Source organism: Thunnus maccoyii, chromosome 21, assembly GCF_910596095.1.
Source record: "Thunnus maccoyii chromosome 21, fThuMac1.1, whole genome shotgun sequence".
NCBI lineage: Eukaryota > Metazoa > Chordata > Actinopteri > Scombriformes > Scombridae > Thunnus > Thunnus maccoyii.
Window position 1 is genome coordinate 1829252 of NC_056553.1, and position 23185 is coordinate 1852436.

At 38.7% G+C, this 23185-nt stretch overlaps 1 protein-coding gene across 1 annotated transcript in view; it reads right to left on the reverse strand.

Moving 5' to 3' along the window:
- dnah5l (dynein, axonemal, heavy chain 5 like) overlaps window positions 1-21548 on the reverse strand; it is a 72435-nt gene extending 50887 nt beyond the window's left edge. The window contains exons 1-27 of the mRNA XM_042399607.1: window positions 21305-21548; window positions 19241-19344; window positions 18476-18664; window positions 18303-18377; window positions 17785-17874; window positions 15128-15199; window positions 14940-15041; window positions 13863-14049; window positions 12655-12820; window positions 11576-11669; window positions 11352-11450; window positions 9194-9375; window positions 8169-8288; window positions 7955-8060; window positions 7345-7440; window positions 6830-6925; window positions 5807-5980; window positions 5481-5570; window positions 5234-5389; window positions 4610-4749; window positions 4041-4192; window positions 3681-3888; window positions 2660-2747; window positions 2420-2543; window positions 2035-2204; window positions 799-891; window positions 587-690 (exon numbers count right to left, since the gene is read on the reverse strand). Coding sequence (XP_042255541.1) covers window positions 587-690; window positions 799-891; window positions 2035-2204; window positions 2420-2543; window positions 2660-2747; window positions 3681-3888; window positions 4041-4192; window positions 4610-4749; window positions 5234-5389; window positions 5481-5570; window positions 5807-5980; window positions 6830-6925; window positions 7345-7440; window positions 7955-8060; window positions 8169-8288; window positions 9194-9375; window positions 11352-11450; window positions 11576-11669; window positions 12655-12820; window positions 13863-14049; window positions 14940-15041; window positions 15128-15199; window positions 17785-17874; window positions 18303-18377; window positions 18476-18664; window positions 19241-19344; window positions 21305-21548 — 3521 coding nt within the window. The remainder of the gene's footprint in view (window positions 1-586; window positions 691-798; window positions 892-2034; window positions 2205-2419; window positions 2544-2659; window positions 2748-3680; window positions 3889-4040; window positions 4193-4609; window positions 4750-5233; window positions 5390-5480; window positions 5571-5806; window positions 5981-6829; window positions 6926-7344; window positions 7441-7954; window positions 8061-8168; window positions 8289-9193; window positions 9376-11351; window positions 11451-11575; window positions 11670-12654; window positions 12821-13862; window positions 14050-14939; window positions 15042-15127; window positions 15200-17784; window positions 17875-18302; window positions 18378-18475; window positions 18665-19240; window positions 19345-21304) is intronic.
- Window positions 21549-23185: the final 1637 nt, after the last annotated feature.

The following is a 23185-nucleotide window of genomic DNA, read 5'->3' on the forward strand; positions in this document are numbered from 1 at the left end:
CACTGCTTTTTGTAAGACGTCAAAAGCCAAAAAGGTTGGAAACCACTGGTTTCATCTTTAACAATGTGTTGTATTTTAAAAGCTTGTTATATTATCCATTGTGTCAAATCTTCATCTGAAAAGTAACTAAAGCTGTCAAATAAATGTAGTGGAGTAGAAAGTACAATATTTCCCTCTGAAATGTAGAGAGTAGCATCACATGGAAATACTCAAGTAAAGTACAAGTACCTCAAAACTGTACTTAAGTACTGTACTTGAGTAAATGTATTTAGTTACTTTTCACCACTGAATTTCTTTTATTTTTCTCATTATCTGTACTAAATATCATAGAAAACAATAAAAACAAGAAAAAATGTCTGTCCCAAAGACTTGCAGCAGGTTTGTCAATCATGATAGGAGATGAGTAAACCTCCTGCTTGGTTTTAGTCAGTGAGATATGTAGCCAGCTCTCAGCTAATGATAGCATATGAATAAAAAGCAGATAAACTTGTATATTATGGTTCGTATTGATGTTGGTGCATGAACTTTAGAATCTAAAAATCCACATTCCATAAATCCATATTCATCACTGTATTATTGGACTGACTTGGTGATGTCTTTGTGTTCGGCCAGCTGTCTGTCCAGAGGTTTCAGCACCGGCGGCTTCACCAGGATGTCGTCTCCTGCATCCCGAACCGCCGCCTGCTCCACCTGGAAAACACCCAAAGGGAGAGAGAGAGAGAAATGCTGGAATGTGATTGGTTGTCTGATAACAGGAATTTCCAAAATGAGATGACATGACATGACTGATGAGTGTACCTGCTGCTGTTTGTACTGCAGATGAGAGTAAGTCCACAGAGGAATGTCTTTAGTCAGGGACAACATGACGCTCACCAGCTTATTCACGGTGCTCTGAAACACACACACACACACACACAAACACTTTAATGTGAAAATCGTTGAAAAAAAAAAATTGATTCACATGAGAATCACGATTCTTATCTTCTACGATTCTGAATTTGATTCACAAATGTCAAAAATCAATTTTCTAAATGCCTCTCCCTCCCCTTATTCCAGGGCACAAACACCGACTTCTGTTTTGACAAAAGACATTTGACGAGTACTGTTGGTCAGTAAACTACACTTTAATTTCATACATACAGTCATATAGTCAGAAGACTGTAAAATGTTTCCAAATGAATGTAGTTAACCTTTCAAAATCAAAAATTTGTGAACTCTCACACACGTTTCTCTACTGACAGTGGCCTTCATCAAGACCATTTATCTTAATATGTTGTCATAATGCATTTCAGTGGACTGGAGTAGGAAATTACCACCTTTTCTATTCATTCAATTGAGAATCGATTCTGAATCAAATTGGACACCAAGAATCTGAATTGAATGAAATCCTGAGATTCCCAAAGATTCTCACCCCTAGAATTTGTCCCCCATCATTTACATTGTAAGTGCATTATGAAGGGATCTTCTACTGGTCAGCATAAACAGGAGGAATGATTACAGCAAGAAAAACACATTTAATATTCATTTGGGCTCCTGACTGTTGGTTTAAGACACACTTGAAAAATTGTGAACCCGTCCTTTAAAAAGGTAAATAACTGTTGGCTTTACTTGTGGTCACAAGCATCCCAGCTGTCTTTTTTGTCTTTGGTTGATTGTGATGCTATTTTCTTCTACTTTCAAGGTTGGAAGAACAGTAAAGTCCAAAATATCATTGTATGCTGTAGCATTATGATTTCCCTTCATTAGAGCAAAGGGGCTCAAAAAGGGAAAAAAAACGCCCAGGCAGACCAGTATTCCTCCTCCACTCTTCATTCAGGCACCAAACTTTTATTTGTCCATCAGTCTGCCAGATAGTGAGATGTGATTCATCACTCCACACAACATGTGGTATATCTTTAGTTTCACCGTAACTTAATTCAAAGTCTGATACAGGCTGGGCTATAACTGTTCAACAAGTCCTGGTGTGCAGCATGTTCTTAATCTTTATTCAGTTGGTATGAAGTATGATGCGTTACTGTAGATAGTTAATTGTACCTGAATGTCATCCAGGCTGGGTCTCAGGACGATGTTGGGGATGGCGAGCTGAATGGAGGCTCTGAAGAGAGGAGGAGGAGCTGATTGGCTGCTACTGGAGGTGGAGGACGACGGCTGGTATTTGGGGATATGAAGGCTCCTCCTCAGTGTGTCCAGAGACGATTTGGTGGCTGAGGGGAAAAGGATGAATCAGAGCAGAGATATCAGTAAGGGAAGTTGAAAGTTGAACAAGATACCGTCCCAGTTCTCTGGAAGTAAAGATTAAGAAGGAAGGAGTGATAGAAGACAAGAAGGATGGAGAGGGAAGACAGAAAAAGGAAGGGTAGAAAGGAAGGAAGGAAGAAGGCAGGGAAGGGATGAAGACGTGTCAGGAAAGAAGGTTGACCTTTGACCAGGGCTTCAGTGTTGCGATGGCAGAGCTGACCAATCAGGTTGTAGAAACGACAAGGAAGACAAGTGAGACAGCGAGTCTTCTGTTTGGAGTCTGGATGGAGACACTGGAAAGATCCCTGAGGAGGAGAAGACAGGACACAAACTTTATCAATGAATCATTTAAATTTTGTTTTTAGATCAATACTGTGTGTGAGTGTGTGTGTGTGTGTGTGTGTGCGCGCGTGTGTGTTACCTCCAGATTAACAGTCTCTATTGGCCTCATCTTCCTCTTCAGCTCCTCAATCAGCTCAAACACATACTTCTCAACCTGCTGGCTCTGCCTGTATAAACACACACAAACACACTTATACATTGTAAGACGTGTTCTGACAAACAACAGCGTTGCCTAATAAAACACAGTCATTTGTTTGAATGAGAAGGCTGTGGTAAAAAAGTTGAACCTGGCTCAACTTTTAGAGACAAAGTAAACAAACTGCTGCAGCTACAAGTCATGGACAGACAGCGTGTCGCTAACAGGGATTTTGAACGACCAAACCAGCATCTAACAGGTCCGAAGTGACATTTGCAGGTATGTTTACATGCTGTTTAATGTTCTGCAGCTGAGCAGCTAATTAGCTATCTAGCCTGCTAACTGACATTAGCGGTGCACTTTTCCCCAGTTAATGTTTGTTTGGTGGCTTGTTCAACAAGCTAAGGTGCAGGACAAGATGTGTGTTCATGTTTGTACGATAAGAAGGAGACTTCAGCAGGAAAGCTAACGTGGGTTGTTGTTCAGGGTCTGTGTGGCTCTTGTGCTGTGTAGCAGGATGCTATCAGGCTCAGTGTGACCGTTGTTCTGCCTGTGATAGAACAACACATTATCGCTTAATGCAAAGATTTGATTTGCAGTATGGAAACAAGGTCTCCATTTAAGTAGGCAGACAGCTAAATATATTCTGTCATGTCAATATAAAACAAGGGGGTGCCTTCATGAAACCAAAAAAAAGTAATTTCTCCTTTTTGGTTTCGGATCTTTTCCTCAAAGGAGAACATGGGACAAGCTATTCCCAGAGCAGATATGTTGCTGATTGATGCTGTATGAGATTAAAAAAAAATTTAATTTCAGTTGGACTTTAATGCATGTGGAAAATAGGAAATAGTATAGCAGAACATCCTGACCATTTGATGTGCATCAAGACATCACGAGTGCGCCAGCGGTAGCAGTAATATCAGTATTAATGGTGACAGTAATTGTGTGAACATTGTTTTCTTACCAGTTCAGAGTGACAGCAGCAGCTTGGACTGAGCTGTCTGTCTGCAGCAGGAGGTCCTGAGGTGAGACAGGTGAGTCTTCAGGCAGGACCAGCAGACAGCAGGACGATATGGCCTCAAGGAGCCGACCAATACGACACTCCAGCAGGTCTGTGGCAACTTTGGTGACCTGATCCAGTTCTGTTAGAGCCAGATACACACTCCCTATGACTGAGCAAGACAGAGAGTACTGGGTGGTTCATCACTTGAGTATTGTTGAAGACGCTGATGTTCACATATTCATATTTTATATAGGTTAAGATTGGTATACATCAGTTTTTATATATTTTATATACTGCGTCTGTCCGTCACTTCTTCCTTACATCCGTCAGTGTTGAGGGTGGTCCAGGACAGTGTGGTGAGTCCAGGGGAGAGAGCTGCCTCCACCCGGCCAATGAATGGCTGCATGAGAGGTAAGAGGAGAGGTGGGATCCTGGCAACCACCGAGCTGTAGTCCTGAAGCAAGTCCAGCAGCCTGGACCAGCAGGGCAGAGAGCCAGTCAATCAAAGACAACACGAGTTTAGCACCAGTGAAAAGGCTTAAAGCCTGAGCAAAGTAGTCTGTACGATGTGTTGTCTAAAGTCAAAAGTGTTTATGGCTGTTCCAGTTGAAGGTGAGGTGAAAAGCCTGCCTACAGTCTTCAGCAACATTTAAGTCACGTGCTTCACTCCCCACACAACCACTTTTACACCTCAGACAACAGGAAACACTTTCTTTTATGATATTTCCACTCAGGTTTTTTAAGAACAAATTGAAAATGGAAATAAAAACAGGTGGGTCAAACTTCACGTACTTTCACACCTGCACACACCTGGCTAATCTATGAGTAACACAGGTGTGACTGTCAGATTCATGATTTTGGGAAAACTCATAGTGAACAGTTGTTCTTACCGGTTATACAGAGCTTTGAGCTGTGCTTCTCTGGAGGTCATCTTCATGATGACCTTTGGTACGGTCACGCCGAGTTTGGTCATCCAGCGGACTTCCTGCAGCACCTCCAGAACCACAGGGTCCAGGTTCACAAAACACTCCTGTGAAACAGACAGTTCCAGGTTTTGTCTCATAAAGACATAATAATATCAAACAGTGAAAATCCGAAGCAAAAGAACATGTGGCTGCTGACTGCCGATCACATTCCAGTCTTTTAGTTTAATCAGCTGGTAATGAAAGCTGGCAAGTCATAAACATGGGACTCTTTAATCCATTCCTACATGACATACGACATGTTTTTCTCTGTTGATGGAGCTAGGCTAGCTGTTTCCCCCTGCTTCCAGTCTTTGTGCTAAGCTAAGCTGAACAGGTCATGGACTTACCTCTGTACTGGACACACACAGAGGAAACATGTCTCTGGGTTTGGAAACTGTAGGTCACAATGTTCCTTTAATGGACCATAATAATGGCATCTACTTTTTAAAAACTGTTCTTATAAACACCACAGTTCTCCTAAAATCCACATTGAGACATTTGATAGCTGGTTTATTCATCCATTTATTTATCATCCCCCTCGTTCAGCACCTTGTTGTTTTCATGTCGGACCAGCAGGGTGGCGTTCAGGCAGTGTGGTGTTCTCTCTGCAGCCTGACTCCACCCTTGCAGGTGCAACAGCTCGTACTGCAGCAGCACCACGGCCAGCTTGTTGTAGCTCCGGATCACCTTCGTCATCTCTGGTCCCTGGCAGCAGAGAGACAGACAGGCAGAGTCACTGAGGTCATATTGATCAGTAATATTGATATGATTGATGTGGTAAAATGTGAGGTCGTACCTTAAGGACGTCAAGCTTCTTCTTCAGGATCAACATGGGAGCTTCAATCTTCCTGAAAAGCTGACGACACCACAAGATCCGACCTGCCACCTGAGAGAGAGAGACAGGTTCAGTCAGACCAACGGGTGATATTACCAGTGGGCAGCCTCTCCTCTGCTGGTTATATATATGTGTTCACATTGTCACCTTTACTTGTGGAAAAACTGTTGTCTATCTTAACCACATGAAATAAAAGAAAAATTGGAAACAAGAAACCAGTGAGAGGGCATTTTTGCAAATTTTATCGCATTGTCTAATTGACCAGACAGACAGACAGGTGTTTATACTGGCGGCAGGTTGCGTCCGATGGGCGGCCTGTCTCTCTGTCTCTGGTAGGTCTTCCTCAGCAGCTCCAGCTCTCGGCTGTAACGCTGCAGCAGAAGCAGGTAGTACTGCTTCAGGTCCAGATGAGCAGTCGGACCGGACTCAAACACCGCCAGCAGCTCCAGCATCCGCTCCGTCTGAAACACACACACTGGATGTCGCTCTGTTTCGCCCCTATACACATTAGATCATCTTTTCAATCCTCAATCAATTATATTAACAGTGGTGGAAAGTAACTAAGTAAATTTACTCAAATACTGCACTTCAGAACAATTTTGAGGTACTTGTACTTTGCTTGAGTATTTCCATGTGATGCTACTTTCTACATTTCAGAGGGAAATATTGTACTTTCTACTCCACTACATTTATTTGACAGCTTTAGTTACTTTTCAGATATAGATTTGACACAATGGATAATATAACAAGCTTTTAAAATACAACACATTGTTAAAGATGAAACCAGTGGTTTCCAACCTTTTTGGCTTTTGACGTCTTACAAAAAGCAGTGTGTAGTCGGGGTCACATTTCACATGTCTATGAGTTGTTAACAGCTCCACCAAATAGTGATTTTTCCCTCTAAACTTCTCACATGCTTTCATTTCAATAAATGTTCAAATGATCCAATATTTCAGCAAAAATCAAAGATTAGAGAAAAAGTCCAAAAACTGAAAACAGATTTGTGTATCAGAACTTTGTTTTTTCTTCTTTCCTCTCCCATTAATCATCTGACCACCCCTCAGATTTATCTGCTGACCCTTTGGAGGGGCCCCGACCCCTAGGTTGGGAACCACTGGACTAAACTAGCTAACTGTATATAATGTAATAATATAATGGAGTATTTTTACTTTGCTGTATTGGTACTTTTACTGCAGTAAAGGATCTGAGTACTACTTCCACCACAGTCTACACGTTTCATTTTAACGTTTACACAACATGACTCTGCATCAGTAGAGTTTAAGTTTTAGTTCTGATCGTGTTGAACTCACAGTGAGAGACTGACTGAACCATAAGTCCAACAGAGACCGGAGAGACTGGAACAAACCCTGAACCTGGAGCTGGAAGTCTGCATAGTCACTGTCAAACTGACACACACACACACACACACACACACACACACACACACACACACACACACACACACAATCAGGGTTTTTAGAGCCCTCAGACTTTTTGAAGATTTTGTCTATTGAACTAGAACATCGAAACACTTCAGTTTCTAGAAATCCCTTCTCACAACATTTTTAAAATAACACTTTTTCAGTGTGATGTGTTTTCTGGTAATAAATGATATAACGGAAAGGAACCACAGAGCAAATGTTATTTTGAACGCCCTTTTACTTGTTTCTACTGCTTTGTTGCTTGTACAGAATTTATATAATTTTCTCCTCTATGAACCACATTGTAACTTATTTATTTATATATATATATATATATATATATATATATATATATATATATATATATATATATCATTTTTACATAATATGCAGTAGTACTTTACCTCCGGCTTGCGGTGGTCCAGGATGTCGTAGGTCTTGGACTTGGTGGTGGAGACGATGGTCTGATAGCGAACATAAATCTTCTCAATGCCCTCCACCTAAAACACAGCTGAGCTCAGTTTGATTCAGTCTTCTTTCGAAATGACAGTGTGTGTGTGTGTGTGTGTTATATACTATACAGTATATCTATGTTTCAACAAACCAACAGGTGACATCAAAATACATATTGGCTGATTCGTGCAGAAGAATAAGTTGTTAACCTGCTAAACTTTGCAGCTACAACCACAGTTTGAGCATTTAAACTTTCTGAACACTTACATTTTTATATATGGAATAGTGTTCCTATGACTAAATTTATGCGCAGCAATTTATCAAACACATATTTGCAGGATTGTGTAAACTAACCCCGAACATTTGTTTCCACATAAAAAATCTAAATCATGACATAACCCAAAAATAATTCACCCACACTTAATAATAATAATAATAATAATAATAATAATAATAATAATAATAATAATAAGTAGAAGAAGTAGTAGAAGAAGAAGAAAATAATATGAAAATAAAACTTTGTGGTAATTTGTAGCATAGAATAAAACATTTTAAAAAGACCTTCATATTTTGCAGAGCGGCCAGGCTCTGCAGGGTGGACGTCATGTCGGCGATTTTCTCCAGACGCCTGCAGAATGCATCAAACTTCCCAAAGATGTAATTCTCACTGACAAGAAGAGAAGAAAGCAGGAAAAGGTTTATTTAAACTTTCATCTCAGACCTCTTCTCTTTGGAAGTTACAAGTTCTGTTGTAAAATGAGGTGAAAAAGTTTACCTGAAGTCAAACTGTCTGTTTTCAGGGTTTTCTCTCAGTTTGTCTCTGATGGTGTGGAAGCTCCTCTGATACTCCACGTTCAGATTACAACAGTCAGAGATCCGCTGCAGCAGCACCGGCCTGCCGCACACACACACACACACACACACACACACACACACACACACACACACACACACACACACACACACACACACACACACACACAGTTATGTTACATGTTAGTCCGGGTAATTGTGTCTTTGTATGTGTATATTTTTTCTCTCCACTCCTGTTTCTCTCTCCAGGTGCCATCAGCTAATTGGTTTCCACCTGTGCGTGTCAGTCATACAGTACATCTCATTGGTTCCTTCAGATTTCAGATCAGCCAATCATCATCCAGAGCCTATGAGAGGCTCTCTCATTCCTCTGCCCTTGACTTGTCTGTATGAGCTGTTGGTTCACTGTCAGATAAACTTGTTGAAGTTAATAAAACAGGTGTGTGGTGGGAGGTTGAGGACGGTTTACATTTTCACTCACATAGTTAAACGTTATTAGACACACTAAGTTTACTGCTTTTGTAGATGGTAAGTTATTCCTTTTGTTTGTTTTATTTTCAGATATAGTTATTAGTTTTATATTTTTACTTATTTACTTTGGCACAACCACTTTGTCCTGTCCTCCCCAACATTTTGAGAACCTTCTGTGTATTTGTAAATATTGTAAAAATGTAAAAATAAATTGTAAGTTCATCCATTCCTATGATGAATTTATGAAAACACTTAGTGAGGAGGACATTTTTGCTCTGAGTGAGTATTGGTCATTAAGAAAAAAATGTTTTATATTGGTAGTTTATGTTGTTTTTTTGTGTAAAGCATTATTTTTCTTAGACTACATACAGTCAGTGGTTTGCAGCAATGACTTGTTTCTATTTGATCTCATTACATCTCTCCTCTAGTCTTGTATTGACTGATTTCATATCATCTAATCTAATCTTGTCTCATCATCAGGATTTGTCTGATTTAGTTCAGTCTGGTCTTGAGTACCTGCTGTGGTCCCAGATGCGGGCCACGTCCTGCGACAGGTAGCTCCTGCAGGTGCTGATCATCTGGTTGGTGACCTTGAGCAACAGAGAGGTCATTCTCTCGGAGGTGTTGTAGTACTGAGAGACCGTGTGGATCATCCTGATACTGGTCATCAGGCCGGGAATGTGCTCCAGCATTCTGGTCTGTCAGAGCGAGAGAGACACCAGGTCTTAACCTGCAGCTTTGGATCCCCAGTGAGGTGTGAGAGCATTTACTGGAGCCATAACATTTTGTATTATTTTTGTATAATATATGTACAGCATATACAGAACCCCTAAAGTCCTCAAAGGTTTTTTTATCTTGTACATGATTAAGTGGTGTGAACAAGATCATTTATCATAAAGTCATGTGCGTCTCCAACATGCCACTCGCCAGCCGCCATATAACGGACAGAACTCAGCTAACTCACTTCTGAATGTAACGCAATGAAATTCTTGCTGCTCTTGTGCATAAAGGCAAAAAGAAAATCAATTTATTAACTTTAAATTTATATTGAATGAACGTCCTGACAGTCTACTTGGTGGTTTGTTCAGTGACAAACACAGTCCAGTGTGAATGCAGTCTCAGCATTTTGCAGCCTGTTCAAAAAACTCTTTATGCTTTTTAAATTAAATCTTCTGTCCCTCAGTGATTTGGAGAAGGTCATACATGCTTTTATCTTCTCCAGACTTGACTTTATTGCAACTCTCTGTATTCCTGCCTCAGTCAGAAGCAACTTTAATGCCTACAACTGGTTCAGAATCCAGCTGCCAGGATTTTAATGGGTATTAACAAAAAAGACCCCGTTACACCTGTCTTAGCATCATCACGTTGATTTCAAGTTGATTTATTTATTTTTTTTACTTACTTTTAAAGCACAACTTGCTCTGGCCCCAAAATATATAATAGACCTCTTAACATCTTCTGAGACTGAACATGATCATCTAACCAGTTACTCCTCGTTGTTCTCAAGTCCAATTTAGTAACCAGAGGAGGGATCAGACTTTTCAGGGCCCCCAAACTCTGGGCCGCCCTTCCTATAGACACCAGACTGTCAACATCTGTGTCAACATTCAAAAAACATTTTAAAACCTACTTCTTTAGGATGCCATTCTTCCGATGCACCAATGTTTTGTGTGTGTGTGTGCTTCTATGTACATGTATATTTAGGTTTTTGTGTAGATATGTGTCTAGAGACATAGATATAGAGATTGTTGAGATTGTTATTATATAAATGTTGTTGTGGTAATGATAGATCCAATACTATTACAGATGTTTTACTGTATCCTACTGAAACATTCAATGTGCTATTTTGCCTTTTTGTCTTCAGGCTTCACTCAAAAGAAGATTTAGTCATACATTCTTGGGTGTAAATAGTAAATAATTGCTAAATAGTTACAGTCACTGATAAGTCATCAATCCTGAAGTTATAAATGAAGGATTTGTCCAATGTATTGTCTAAATGATATAGAAAATGAGTTCCATCTTGTTTTCTACTGTCCTTTTTATTGTAAACTGTGTGATGTTATGTTTAGTAAAAGAAAATAGATGTTTATTTTGCAAACATGGTTGATGCACAAAGGCTGAGTTGACTGTTCACATATGAAACATATAAATTAGCAAGTTAGCAAGAGAAAAAAAGCTCTTTATCGAGTCAATGCATATGTAACAGTTCTTTATGTGAACAGCTCATTTTGATTTTTTAAAATTTTTTTTTAATTTTGTTTGTGTTTATTTTTCGTTCTCTCCTTTTTCCACATGCTTTGTATATGCAGTACCAGAAGATATATGATTTTATAAAATAGTGGTGTCTTGTAATCCCAAACTGGATGGGCCAAATGTTTGTCGTGACACAGAAATAAAAGAAATTAAACTATAAATGATTATAAGTCATTTGATGTTAAATGTTTCACACATATGACTTAATAGTAAAAAAGTATCACCTTTCATGACTGTGGGAGCTCTGTATATATATGATTTCTTTCAGTTTTTTTGCTTTTTCTTGCCACATATGATGAAGAAGCAGTATATTGTTTTTTCTATCCTGATAACAAACCTCAGACAGGAACTTTAAAGTTTAGAGAAGGTTGTTAGTTTGAATACAAAGACTTTATAAAAGACATAAAAAGTCTGTTTTTACCGGAGTGCATTTCCCCAGCGGTCCGAAGAACTTGTCCAACGTGTAGAGGAACTTCACGTTGTCCTTGGCCTCGTTGGCCACGACGGTGATGTCCCCGTCCTGAGAGAATGAATCAATCAATTGATCAATCATGATGTTAGCCATGTAAACCTAACAGCTGTCAGATCAGTTTGAACTCAGTTACACTAAATGTGAATTTAAACTGGTGTCTTTTAGAAGCTGACCAGCTCTCTCCAGGTTCGAAGCGTTCGGGACTTGGCGACCTGCAGAACTCCCAGAGTCCTTTTCACCAGAGGACGCTTCACCTCCTCCGTTAGGCTGACACACACACACACACACACACACACACACACACACACACACACACACACACACACACACACATCATGACAAGTAGTTTATTGAAATTTTTAAAAAATGATGATGTAAGATGATGTAAAATCTGATTAAATTACATCAGACTATTTAAGATTAAAGGACGGGTTCACAATTTTTCAAGTGAGTCTTAAACCAGCAGTCAGGTGTCCATATGAACAGTGAAAGAGGTTTTCCTCGCTGTAATCATTCCTCCTGTTCATACCAGATATTAAAAGATCCCCTTCAAATCTGCTTTCAATGTAAGTGATGGAGACCAAAATGTTGAGCTGCAGTGGAAGTATAGTAACAAAAAGAGGGACTTTGGCACTAAAAAGACTGTAACGTTGAAAGATATCTACTTGATTTGACTCATTTGGACGCTGAAGCTTCATATTAGCTTCAGATAAACTTTTAAATACATTTTGACACAGAAGGAGGACTGTGGATTTTGTCCCCCATCACTTATATTGTAATTGCATTATGAAGGGATCTTCTAATGGTCAGTATGAACAGGAGGAATGATTACAGCAAGAAAAACAGGTTTAATGTCCATTTGGGCTCCTGACTGTTGTTTTAGGAGAGACTTAAAAAATTATGAACTCATGAAAAACTAAACAAGAATAAAAATGAATGGAATCAAAAGGACGAGCAATATTTTACAAAAAGAGACAAAACAAAATCAAATTAGAGGAAACGAAAACCAGACAAACTGATATTAAACTAGACGATACAAAATTGAAGAAAATGAGATTAGAGGAGACGGTGTTAGATAAGATTAGACTAACTGTGGTCATATTTCCAAGATGAGATAAAATGAGATCAGACAAAACAAGAAGAGATTGATTAGATTAGAATAAACTTAAATGATCTCTGAAGGTTAATCTGATAATGAAGAGAAGATGTATAATTAGTTGATTTAATTACAGCATTTATATTGTACATCTACCTGTTAAAGGTGACCATGCGTCTCTTCCAGTGCTCCAGCTCAGCTGATGGTCCGACGTCATCCGCCTCCTTCCTCATCTGCTCGCTCTCCGTCAGCACCTGCTTGATCTGATTGGTCCACACTGAGACCACGCCCTCCAAACGCTCCACCAGCTCGCTGTTATTGGCTGAGAGCAGAAGCACGAACTGTTATTAAAACTATGGATGAGACTGTATTTATATGGATGAGGGCTATAAAAAGGATAGAAACAAAGGCTGGAGGAGTATCTTGTAAAAGACAAGAAGAAATTGATTTCATTATCATCACTGTGGTATCATCCTGTTCTATGTACAAAGCTAGATAATGGCATTATTAAGTTATTGTGTGATATTATTAAAAAAGTCCATAAAAAATTGGCATCACAAGAACGTCTTTAGCATCCTGTCCAATATGGCACAACACAGCCTTCAAAGCTGCAGGAAATCAGCTGTCAAACTATGTTTGGTAGCAATACAGTATAGATGGGAATCCTTTTTGAGGAGCAGATATAAATTGAACATAAACACTTTTCCATAGTTCGCCCAATCAAAATGAATTTTCTCAAAACTTCCCTAAAGAATACTTTGACTATAATTATGAGACAGATAAACAATTCATGTCTTTAACATCAGATGGAGGTACTGTCTCAGGACTGTATAGAAAGTTGATTCACTGCTCTAATCTCAACATTCAGATTCAGTCCCAACGGGAACAAGACGCAGGCTGTTCCATAATTTTGGGCCTTTGTCATAAATCTGGAGTTTGGAATGATAACTAAAGACCTGCCAGAGGATCTGAGGCTGCACACTGGCTCATAAGAAGTCAGTAGTTCTGTATGAATGATAATGATAACTACAATTTTAAAATCAATTCTAAGATAGACTGGCAGGAACTGTAGTTTTGTGATGACTGTTAAAAAATGCTAAAGCCGAGCTGCTGCATTTATGACCAAGTGAAGGTGTGAAAGTAATTTTGGTCTGATTCCTGCGAGTAGTGTGTTACAATAATGAAGTCTGGAGAAGAGGAGTGTGTGGATTTTTCCAGGTCATGGTGAGAGAACATGGGTTTATATTGGTGGATGTTTTGATGTGGAAAAATTGGATTGGACTATTTTCTTGATGTGATTTCGAATGAGTCAAAAAAAGACAGCTGCAGATTACTGAAGGTGCAGCTGTGGTTGACCTTCTTACCTGCGGAGGTGTAGTCTGCAGGGCTGCTCAGCTGGCTGATGACATCAGGAAGGTTGACCTGCTGCAACTGGAACTTTCTCTCCATGTTGATTCTGGCTGAGCTCAGATTACTGACAAACTGATCCACTGAAGACAGAAAGGACTGGACGTCTGGACAGGACACGCTGTCCTCCACCGTGCCCCAAATCTGCACAGAGGAAGAAAGGGTCAGCAGTAAAAATATCACTGAGTGAAGGACGGAGCTAAATCTGTCACCATTATTGCCCTCTTTCAGGCTTGTTTTCACCAATAGGAGTGTCTTGAATGCTTTTGTTCTCACAGCACAAACAGAACATATCATGAGACAAACCTGTCTGTTTTTATAAACATTTAAGTGACACCACCATCTTTCACTAACCTGAACCAAAGTGCTTTTGTTGTCTAAACAACACACACAGGATGTGAACTGACTTCAGAGCGATATATAAATGTAGCTTTATTCATTCAACAAAATGTTATCTGTGAACATAATCCAGGCAGAGATTATATTTGTTAACACAACATAATTGGGAAAACAATTTAATCATATATGAACGTAATTTCTAGGAAATAGGGTTGATTGCAAAGTGCACTGCAGCTGAGCAGCACTCCATCTTCTCCTTCTTTGAATTTTTTTTATGGTTTGACTTTTCTCAGTTGGAGTAAATCATATTTTTTGTGACTCTACACCTGCCTGACATTGTTTTTCCACTTGCAAAGCACCTAAGAAGAATCTTTCACATCTGGTGAGTTTGTAAAACATTTTATGAACTACGACTCACACGACAAGTCTGTAATTGTACATTTTATTTGTAACAAAGAAAATAGGACAGGTTCTCTTAAACTGCTTGTATGTGCCACTTCTTCACAACAAATCCGTTTGTGTTTTGATGAGAAACACTCAACTGAACATAACTTCACAGGATACCTTTAATAATTTGCTACTTATAATGAACAAAACAGATGGATCTCTAAATGATAAAAATCTTTTTCGGTTTCATTCAGGTTATGTAAAAACACTTCATCAGCAGAGCATAAAGAATGGATGCTGGTGTGTACCTGCTGTGATCTGAGCGCCGGTAACATGATGTAAGACAACAGAGTTTCCAGACTGTTCAGGATGCTGCCGTCACTGCAGTCCAACATGCTGAAGTTCACCTCCTGTAAACACAGCAGGTACAACAGCATGACGGCATACAGGTGAAGAAAACAGAAGTTAGATTATAGCTGCATAAGGATTTACTGACCTGCTGTACGTTAGCAGTGGTTATCGCCTTGTCAGTGGTTCTCAGGAAGAACAGACACTTCCCCAGTAAAGGCTGGAAAAAACAGAAAGATGGAGTTTTGTTTAATCCAGTGCACTTGCATCAGATACTGTGATCTAAAGGTGACAATAAAGAGCATTTCCACTCAGCTCCCATATTTTGGGAAAACCTTTCAAGTTGGTCGCACATTAAAATACAGTCTGTGCTGCAGATAGAGGACAGTCTGCAGTGAATTCCCTGAAAAGCAGGTATATTTTTACCTAAACCCAAGAAAAACATGGACCCGAACCAAAGCCACTGCTTTAAAAATGGAAGAAGAAAAAGTGAGATTGAGCATTTCTGTCTGTGGACCACAGCAGTGAATGTTTTTTGGTGACAAATGGCACATATAAAGCTCAGTAGCCTGTAGGAGCGAGGCTTATAGTGAGTGAAACTGCCAACTCAGGCAATACAGATTACATTGAATGTGTTCATTTTCTGCACTTTGACTGTCTTAAACATGCAAAATTTGTTGCAAATGTTATCAGACTGTTCAATTAATCAGTCAATTATTTTTTCGATCTATAAACTTTCAAAAAATTGTGAAAAATGTTGATCAGTGTCCAAGGTAACATCCTCAAATGTCTTGTTTTGTCCACAACCCAAATATATTCAGTTTATCTGTCATAGAGGACTAAATAAACCAGAAAATATTCACATTTAGGAATCAGAGAATTTGGAAATGTTTTCTTAAAAAATTACTTAAAGCAATTAATCAATTTCCAAAATTGTTACTGATTAATTCTCGGTTGATTGACTATGTGATTAATCGACTTATTGTTGCAGGTCTAATAGTCTGTTTTTGTGTTATAAAATCTATCACAACATGTTTATTCTGTGCAACTGAGTGAAAACATCTTTCAGATGGCAATCAACTTGTTGACAGCTGGATTTATAAATGTATTGAGATAATACCTTTAAAACCATGATCAGACCATGATTCACTCGCACCATTATTAGTATGTAGTGTTATAGCTCAAGCTCTGCTGTGTTTCTCACAGAGACAGAAACTTGGCATGAAATGGATTGTAGGGTAACCCGACTACTTGCCCTGAGTCAGACTGGTCCGCACGCAGTTTCCAGGTAGACTTATTCAGGCTGTGCAATGTTTGCTGGAAGAGTTTGTATCACCTTGCTAACCACCAAAACAAAGCAGCTCATAGGATTTTCTTCCATAGAAACACTACACAGACTCAGTTATTATCTCTAAGGCAGGACAATGGTGAACATTAAGCTGGCAGCGTCACTTTCATTGAAGAGAAGAAAAGACAGTGGTGGAAAGTAATTAAGTATACTTACTCAAGTACTGTACTTCAGTACAATTTTGAGGTACCTGTACTTTATGAGTATTTCCATGTGATGCTACTTTATACTTCCACTCCACTACATTTCAGAGAGAAATGTTGTACTTTCTACTCCACTACATTTATTTAACAGCTTTAGTTACCTTTCAGATGAAGATTTTACATAAAATAACATGATACATTTATAAATTACACTGCATTGTAATGATTAAACAACAAACTAGTTCTACTACCAGTTCTACCACAAACTTTTTGTCTATTAGCAGTTCCACCAAAGAGACATTACCCCTCTAAACATCTCACATGGTTTAATTTAATTAACTGTTCAAAGCCCTAAGAGTAAAATTCTCCAATATTTCTCAAACAAGTAAAGATTAGATTAGAAAAAGTCCAAAAACTGAAACCAGATTTGTGTATCAGAACTTTGTTTTTTCTTCTTTCCTCTCCCATTAATCATCTCACCACCCCTCAGATTTATCTTCTGACCCTTTGGAGGGGCCCGACCCCTAGGTTGGGAACCACTGGACCAGTAAAATGCTTCATACACATTGACTCATCAGTGTTAATGATGTACTTTTTAAAACATACGTACTTTATCAGTCACTGCGGCATATTTCTTACAAAACAACAAAGTAAATTTAGCTGTTAATTCTTATGTAGTTTCACTTAAGTAGGACGTTAAATGCAGGACTTTTACTTGTAAAGGAGTATTTTTACATTGTCACATTGGTACTTTTACTTAAGTAAAGGACCTGAGTACTTCTTCCAACACTGAGAAAAGCTGAAAAGTTTTGTGGGTCTCTGAATGCATGGTTGTAATGTTACAAACCTTTGCTCTTTGATTTTTCTCAGACTTGAAAATTAACTCTCAAGAATTGCAGAAAACAGCAGTTCTGTTTGGTCAGGTTAATGAATTAAATTGCTTGCAAATTTAATGTGAAAGAATCAGCACAATTGCTTTGTGCTTCCTCGAGGAGCCACCCTGATTATTGTAAGACAAGAACTTTCGTTAGCACCTCCTACATTAGGTTTCTTTTTTTGCCAATTATACTGCAGTGATACCTGCACCGTGCTGCACATGCTCAAAGTTTGTGGAGATGTAATATATGTAATAGTCCTATCAAATGTATAATAAACACTGACCTCAAGGCTGCTACAACTCATGTACAGAGTTCACACAGTAAGTTGCATCACGATTCTATAAAGCAAAGCTGTTGCTTTTGGATGCATAGTTGATCAAATATCTTCATAGTTTTACAGAGAGTCAAGCAGGAATGCACAAAAGCAAGCAAATACCTCAGAGCTCCCTGTAGTGAGGAAGAGTTTCTTCTGAGCCACAGCTGAGGTGGACACATCCACAAAGGAGGAATGACTGGAGGACAGATTCTGGGGAGAAAGACATACAGAAGAGAGAGAAAGGTGAATAAAAAAGTAGAGACAGAGAGGAATATTGAGAAAAGGAAGAGAGAGAGATAATCAGGAAAAGAGAGGAAATAACTGAGGAAAGAGAGAGACACAGAGATTGACATCAAAAAAAGATTTAGGGTTTATTGATAACACTTATAAAGCAGCAGAATATATCAGACTTTGTCAGGGACACAATGATAAAGTCCTGAACTTATTTCCATTGTTGCCCCTGATGTTCTCACAGTCCATCATATTTTTAACAAGCTGGAGGCTGGCATCCATTGTCTGACATAAAAATAATGTTACAAAATAAGCATAAAGAGAAAAAGAACAGAGTGACAGAAAAAGGAAAGAAAAGGTAAAATTGTACATAGAAGTTAATAAATCAATAAAGAGAGAAAAGTTACCTGCTTCATGTTCTGATAGAAGAAAATCAGCTTCTTGGATCCATTTGCAGCAAAGAAATCATCAATCAGACTGAACTGGAGGGATCAGACACGATTAACAAAGATTATCTGACAGCGAGAAAAGCTCATTTCTGTGAGTTTGTAGTTTTAGATCCAGAGTGTGATGCTGCCACCTTATCATCAGAGATGAGAGCGTCCTCCACCTCCGGCTCCCCCAGGGTCACGGCGTCCACCAACCTATTGATCAGGTATTTGTGTCGGGCATCCAGCATCGCTCGCCTCTCCTCCTTCAAGGCTCTCGCCTGCTTCGCTATCTCTCTCCTCGCCTCATTGGACAGCAGCACTGTCCTTTTACCAGACACCTGGAGAAAGATTAGATACTGAAAATACTATCACCACTTTGTCAGTCGCTGGAACAAGAAGTCATGTTGATTTAATTAAATAACTGAAGCAGAAATAAATACGTAAACAACTGTAACAGGCAGGATTAAAGCAGTTTCATAGTGATATTGATACTGAAAAGGACTCAGGAGTAGTCCACAGGTTTATCAAGACAGTAAAAAACATTACTTCTTCCTTGTCAAGACCGGCTGCCTACATAACCCACAATGCAACTTAACCGCAGACAGTTCAGTCAGAGATTGTGGTGTGTTATGCTAGTAGCAGCTAATGTAGCCTGGAGCTGCTAGCCTCCAGCAGAGATGAGGAACTAACCTCACTTCTTTCTAACGCCACATCCCCAGATTATTTTACTTTTCAAACTTGTTCTCCTTAGCCCCAACTAACGCTGACTCAAGTGACATCATCAGTGACATCACTTGAGGCAATTTATCAGACAGCACTCACATAGCTCTCTCTGGAGACACAAAAGGCTTTATACTATTTTTTACATAGAGAACACCTGAAAACACATCCTACCATCATTACTGTTTACTCACTGAGGTGCCAGTGGTCGGGGACGGAGCAGCTGCTGGAGAAGAAATGTGATTGGTGGCTCTCAGGTTCTGGCCTCCTATTCGCCGGTGTCCTCTGCCAGTCGCATCTGTGGTTCAGAGGAGAAAACAGTGAAAGGGTACAAAGAAACAAAATTCCCCCAAAGACAGGAAATACCTGAAAAAGAGCCCAATCACATGGTCACATCGTTCTGTTTTCATTATTTTGTTATCTTTTATTTTTTTGCTATTGCGAGGCTAATGTCATTCTGCTGAACTTGGGTTGCACGTTTCAGTCCTTTTGTGAGCTGTGAAGTGCTGTGAAACCAAAAAACGTACTGGCAAAAGGAAGGAAGAGCATCAATATCCAAATCAAAAGAGAAACGTCTGAGCCCTGCCCCGTTGCTGCCTCTGAAGAAATGCAAAGTGTGCTCTGAAGACAGACACAAGTTTCAACGACAGCATCATTTCACATTCAGCGAGAAGAAAAACAAGACAAACTGTCTTGTTTGAAAGCTGTTCAGTGTCATGAAATGGGCTAGGTGCATTAGGCAAGGCAAGTTCATTTGTATAGCACAACAACAAGGCAATTCAAAGTGTTTTACACAAAACATTAGAGGCATTAAGACAAAATGCTAAAGAAACATTATAAAAAGACATTCAAATACAGTGAAAGAGTTATTTAAGAATTAAAAGAATAGAAAATAAAAATAAAATAAGTCAGACAATGACAACTGATAACTTAGTTGTACGACTTACTCACAGTATAAGGGGCAAAATTGGGAATTGTAATACAAGTAGTGATAAAAGTAGAAGTTAATTAAGATTTAGCAGTTACAAATATTACTGCTACTCTTAGCATTCATATTAGATTCATACTTTTGGAGTATAAATTTATTAGTAACTATTGGCAGTAGTAGTAGTTTTATTTGCAGTAAAGCAAAGGCACACAAGACAAGGTCCAGCTACTCTCAGATCACTTTTCACAGATTTTTCCATTGATCGTGATGGCTGCACAATCTCTCAGAGCCACAGAGTTAACAATCTGGGAATAGTATTTGATCCCTCTCTTATATTCAAGCCACACATCAAGTTCATAACACGAACTGCCTTCTTTCAATGTTGTTAACTTAGCCAAAATACTTCCCATTTTATCAAACTCAGATGCTGAATTCCCTGTGTATGTCTTCATAACATCAAGAATCGATCACTGTGATGCACTTTTTCTGGCCTGCCTAAGACAACAACAAAATGTCCCCAAATGGTCCAAAACACAGCTAAAGACTCCTCACAAAATCAAAGAAGTTGGATCATATAACAGCCATTCTGATGTATTTGCATTGGCTACCAATATCAAAATCCTCCTTCTTACTTATAAGGCTTTAAATGGATCGGCTCCATATATCCCCAGCCTTATTACTCTGTATACTCCACTATGTCCTTTACGTGCTCTTGATGCTGATTGCTTCACTGTTCCTCAATTTAACAAAAAATCTTCTGGTGGCAGAACCTTTGCCCATTGAGCTCTCCTAGTTTGGCATAAACTACCGCTGCACATTCAGGAGGAAAGCTATGCGCAGACTTTCAAATCCAGGCTGAAAACACATCTTTTCTCTCCTCATTTCACCAGCTGGGAAGTCAAATCACTAACTGTTTTCCTCTTTGACAAGTAGTTTCCCCAACTCTGTTCTGGTGATATGATCTCTATTTTTAAATTCCTAACCTCAACCATGTTGTTATGTTAACATTATTACCTGTGTTTGTACTTTTGCTTGTGAAATCATGTTGTTTTTTAACTTATAAAGTGTACAGAGGGTCTTTAGGTGATGATAAACTGAAGGTAAAGTTTAATTGGTAGCTTAAACAAATTTGTACAGTACTAATAGTAACTGTACCAGGAAGTAGTATTGTTAAATATTAGTATGTATTAGCATCAGCAGCCTATAATTAGTTGTTATTTTTTATCTTGAGTGTTACAATAGAGTCAGTAGCACTAGTTTTGGTATTAACATCAGTATTTGTTTTAAATTGACTATCGTTTCAGTTAATGGATCAGTGTGTCATCTGTACCTCTGCGGAGGTGAAGTAGAGGAGGTCTGGGTTTGGCCTCCTCCGCGTCTTCCTCTGCCCCAAGGATGTCCTGGCTCTTCAGCCCAGGATCAAGGCTCTGTTCTGGGGCAGACTGGACTCCCTGCCCCCCTGTCTGCAGCTCCGTGTCCAAGAAAGGAGCACAGCTCTTCAGCCCAGGATCAGAGCTGCCAGCTGGAGGAATAACAGGTACTTGTTCCCTCTGTGAAACCTCTGGATCTGCCATCTGAGAGTCAAGACATATTCAGCTTAAAAGTTTTCAGCATCCACTGAGTAAAATGTTGACAGAACCTTTTATTTTTAAAATTCATATACTCAGAAGTCATCATGCTTCAGCACCACATGTTCACTGACTTACTGTATAATGAGTTACATCTACCTGATAAAGAGACAGGATTCATTTTGATGCTGAGTCACCTCACAAAGCCAGACCATGTCTTTTATTTCTTGTATTTAGAACTGTTCTTTACCCTTTACTAATCTTTCATTGTTGTCTTATTCAATGAACTCTTTTAAAGTAGATTTTATAACATATTTTTCTTTCTAATCTTTTGAAAAATCTTTTATTATTTATGTTCTAATTTTATTTACATTTTACAAGTGAACTTGTTTTCATTTTTACTTTTATCTTAGTGTGCATGCGTCTCCCAATCCATATTTACCATCCTGTGTGTTTGTCAGTCACGTGTAAAGCACAAAGGTGCTATGAACATAAATGGTATAAATAAGGGTTGATTGATTGATTGATTGATTGATTGATTGATTGATTGATTGACACTAACACCGCAGGTTCACCAGGGAGCAAAATTAATAACACTGCACTTTAAATTCTGAAACTGAAATTCTTTTAATAGGACCCAAAGCTGCATGAGAAAAAATTCCATCAATGCACAAAATTCTTATTTTAACAAGGTCATGAAAACACCCTTTTTTCATCTCAGAAATATTGACAAAGTCAAACCTTTTTAAACTCAGAGAGATGCTAAAATGCTCATTCACACTTTTATTACTAGCCATGTCGACTACTGTAATTCCCTTTTTACTGGATTACCTAAAAAGTCGGTGAGAACACTATAGCTAGTTCAGAATGCTGCAGCCAGAGTCTAAACTAAAACAAAGAAAATGGATCACATCACCCCACTGCCTAAGACACTACCTGTATCTTTCAGAATTGATTAAGTTCTTAGTTAAGTTCTAAAGTTCTTTTACTTGTTTATAAAGCTTTAAATAACCTTGCTCCTCCCTACATCAGAGATTTTCTTTCATTTTATGTTCCAGCCAGATCACTAAGATCACACCACTTCTCTGTTATGTGTCGTCCATAAAAGTACTGGTGAGGCTGCCTTCTATTTTTATGGCCCTAAACTGTGGAACACACTGCCTCTGATATTAGAATATCAAGCTCTCTCTGTATTTTTAAGGAAGTTAAAATCCTTTCTTTTTAATCTGCCTTTTAATTTTAACTTGGGGTAATGCTACAGCTTAAGCTTTATTTTTTAAGTTTTAATCATTGGTTTTTATATCATTTCATCCCTGGTGTTTATTTCATTGACTTTTATTCTATTTTTGAAACATCATTGTTTTATTGTTGTAATTTTAAGTCTTGCAAAATTGTATTTATTATTGTCTATTTTGTTTTTATTCATTTTTGTTTGTCTGTGTTGTTTTAATCCTGCTATGTGAAGAACTTTGGGCTGTATGTTTGTATGACAGGCGCTTATTAATAAAGTTGAGTTGAATCAGTCAGATTTTGGATCACTGTCTCTCACATGTAAACATTTGATGAGACCAGACACAAACTCTGCCAACACTGAGTTTAAGTCATCATATTAATCAAACTGAACTACCCAAGTGCCCTTGAGC